This window comes from Genypterus blacodes, unplaced genomic scaffold (genome assembly GCF_046128005.1).
Source record: "Genypterus blacodes isolate CSIRO-AG114 ecotype Tasmania unplaced genomic scaffold, CSIRO-AGI_Gbla_v1 ptg000438l_1, whole genome shotgun sequence".
Lineage (NCBI taxonomy): Eukaryota > Metazoa > Chordata > Actinopteri > Ophidiiformes > Ophidiidae > Genypterus > Genypterus blacodes.
The window spans coordinates 3,027,936-3,030,000 of record NW_027467208.1 but is presented as its reverse complement, the minus strand read 5'-3'; the positions used below and the strand labels follow the sequence as shown (position 1 = coordinate 3,030,000).

Genomic DNA, 2,065 nt, shown 5'->3' with positions numbered 1-2,065 from the left:
CCAATGTTCTCTTTCCTCAGGTGACAGATAACACGCTGGTTCAGCTGTCTATCCACTGCCCTCGCCTGCAAGCACTGGTAAACTATTTACATTTGCAATTCTGGGTTGTGTAAGCTCCCACCGCAAACCTCCCTGTGCTCTGGAGTGTCCATGCCTCTGTGTCTTCATCCCTGTCCACTGTCCCCCCCCCCCCCCAAACAGTCCCTGTCCCACTGCGAGCTTATTACAGACGATGGCATCAGAGCCCTGAGCAGCAGCACCTGTGGTCAAGAGCGCCTCACAGTGGTGGAGTTGGACAACTGCCCGCTGATCACCGACGTGACTCTGGAGCATTTGAAGAGCTGCCATCGTCTGGAGCGCATCGAGCTCTACGACTGCCAACAGGTCACCAGGGCCGGAATCAAACGCATCCGGGTCAGTCTATGTAACCTGTCATTGCTTACACAGGGTCTGATCCTTTAGAGGTTTGGATCAATGGGTTGTTTTTGCTTTCTCTGCCCGTCCAGCTGCTTTACTTTTGCCAGAATCATTTAGTTTAGGGTTGAGTTAAGAGGAAATGAAAGCCTTTGTGTGCTCATGAGGTAACGTTCCTCTCCCCGACACAGGCCCACCTCCCAGAGATCAAGGTCCATGCCTACTTTGCTCCTGTGACACCTCCTCCCTCTGTGCACGGAGGCGGCCAGCGTCTGTGCCGCTGCTGCATCATCCTCTGACAGTGGAGGGCCAGGGGGGGCCACCTCTGTCTACAGGTCCTGCTGCTCTGAAACGGGGGGGGAGGGGGGGAAGGGGAGGGGAGGGGAGGGGGAACTCGGGTGCGGGGGTAAAATGGGGGGTGGCTGGACCCACTCACTGCTCCTGATCACTGTTGGATACATAGACCGATTACCGCTCTGCTCTCCTCTCACCGCTCACCAATCAGCATTACAGCAGCAGCCCAAGGATGTGGAGGAGTGGGTGGGGAGAACTTGGATGGACTCTCTCTCTCTCTCTCTCTCTCTCTCTCTCTCTCTCTCTCTCTCTCTCTCTCTCCCTCTCTCTCTCCCTCTCTTCTCACTCTCTCACCTTTCCTATCTGTAAAGACTGGAGGTCTCCACTCCACTGTATCCGTTACCCCTCTCCACCGCTCCCCAGTTCTGGGCTCAGAAGACTGCAGGTGGACGGCTGAGGATGAGAGTGGAGGAGGGGAGATGAAGAGGGAGTTTGGAACAGTTGAACTGTGAATCGCATTTAAAAAGAAGAAGAAGAAAAAAAAGATGATATTGCCATCTTGGACAACAGTTTCACTCTCTGCGGAGAATCATTTCAACCGATCTCATGACGCCTCTACGTGACCATCCTGTGATTCACTCAGCTTCGACACGCAGCATGGAATAAGAGGAGCGCTAGGTTGTGGGAACTTTAAACCGTGAAGCTTCTGGAATATCCCACTTTGGCATGACACCTGTCACCCCTCTGGAGTGGAAGAGGGTAAAAACAGGAAGAACAGAATTGGAACATGTGACATTTGAGCATCTGAGAATCTTCTGTTCAGATTTTTGGTTCTGTTTGTACAGAGAATGTTTTGCAATTGGAGAAAAAAAAAGAATTACAGTTACGGCAACACGCTCAAGATTGGAGTAGGCCAAGAAAAAAAAAAGTCTTTATTTTCAGTTATTTCCGTGCTTAATGTAATTGTCCATGCCAGTCTATCCAGAGGCAGATACAGTATGTATGTCTTTCTTTTTAAAATGGAAAAGATTAAAAACTGTTCCCGTTTGACAAAAAATGGACTGTATCAGTCAGACCCTCAGCATCTGATGGCACGTTGGCTTTGTTTGGTGTTGTGATGGGTAAATTCCGGGTCTCTCCTGTGGACTTTGTGGCTTTAATAGGTGAGGTTATATCAGGGGGGATCAGAAGGTTCCCAGTTCAATTCCGGGCTCCTCCTGGTGAGCTCGTCGAAGTGTTGTTGAGCCCGACACTGTACCCCTAACTGCTCCTGATGTGCAGGTCGGTGCCTTGCATGGTGCCTCTGCCATCAGCGTAGGTGATGTGTGGTCATTGTAAAACGCTTTGGATAAAAGCT

The 2,065-nt window shown here is 50.8% G+C and overlaps 1 protein-coding gene across 1 annotated transcript in view; it reads left to right on the top strand.

Moving 5' to 3' along the window:
- fbxl2 (F-box and leucine-rich repeat protein 2) overlaps positions 1-765 on the top strand; it is a 10,754-nt gene extending 9,989 nt beyond the window's left edge. The window contains exons 12-14 of the mRNA XM_076139359.1: positions 21-77; positions 202-414; positions 606-765. Coding sequence (XP_075995474.1) covers positions 21-77; positions 202-414; positions 606-713 — 378 coding nt within the window. The 3' untranslated portion in view covers positions 714-765. The remainder of the gene's footprint in view (positions 1-20; positions 78-201; positions 415-605) is intronic.
- The last annotated feature ends 1,300 nt before the right edge of the window (positions 766-2,065 follow it).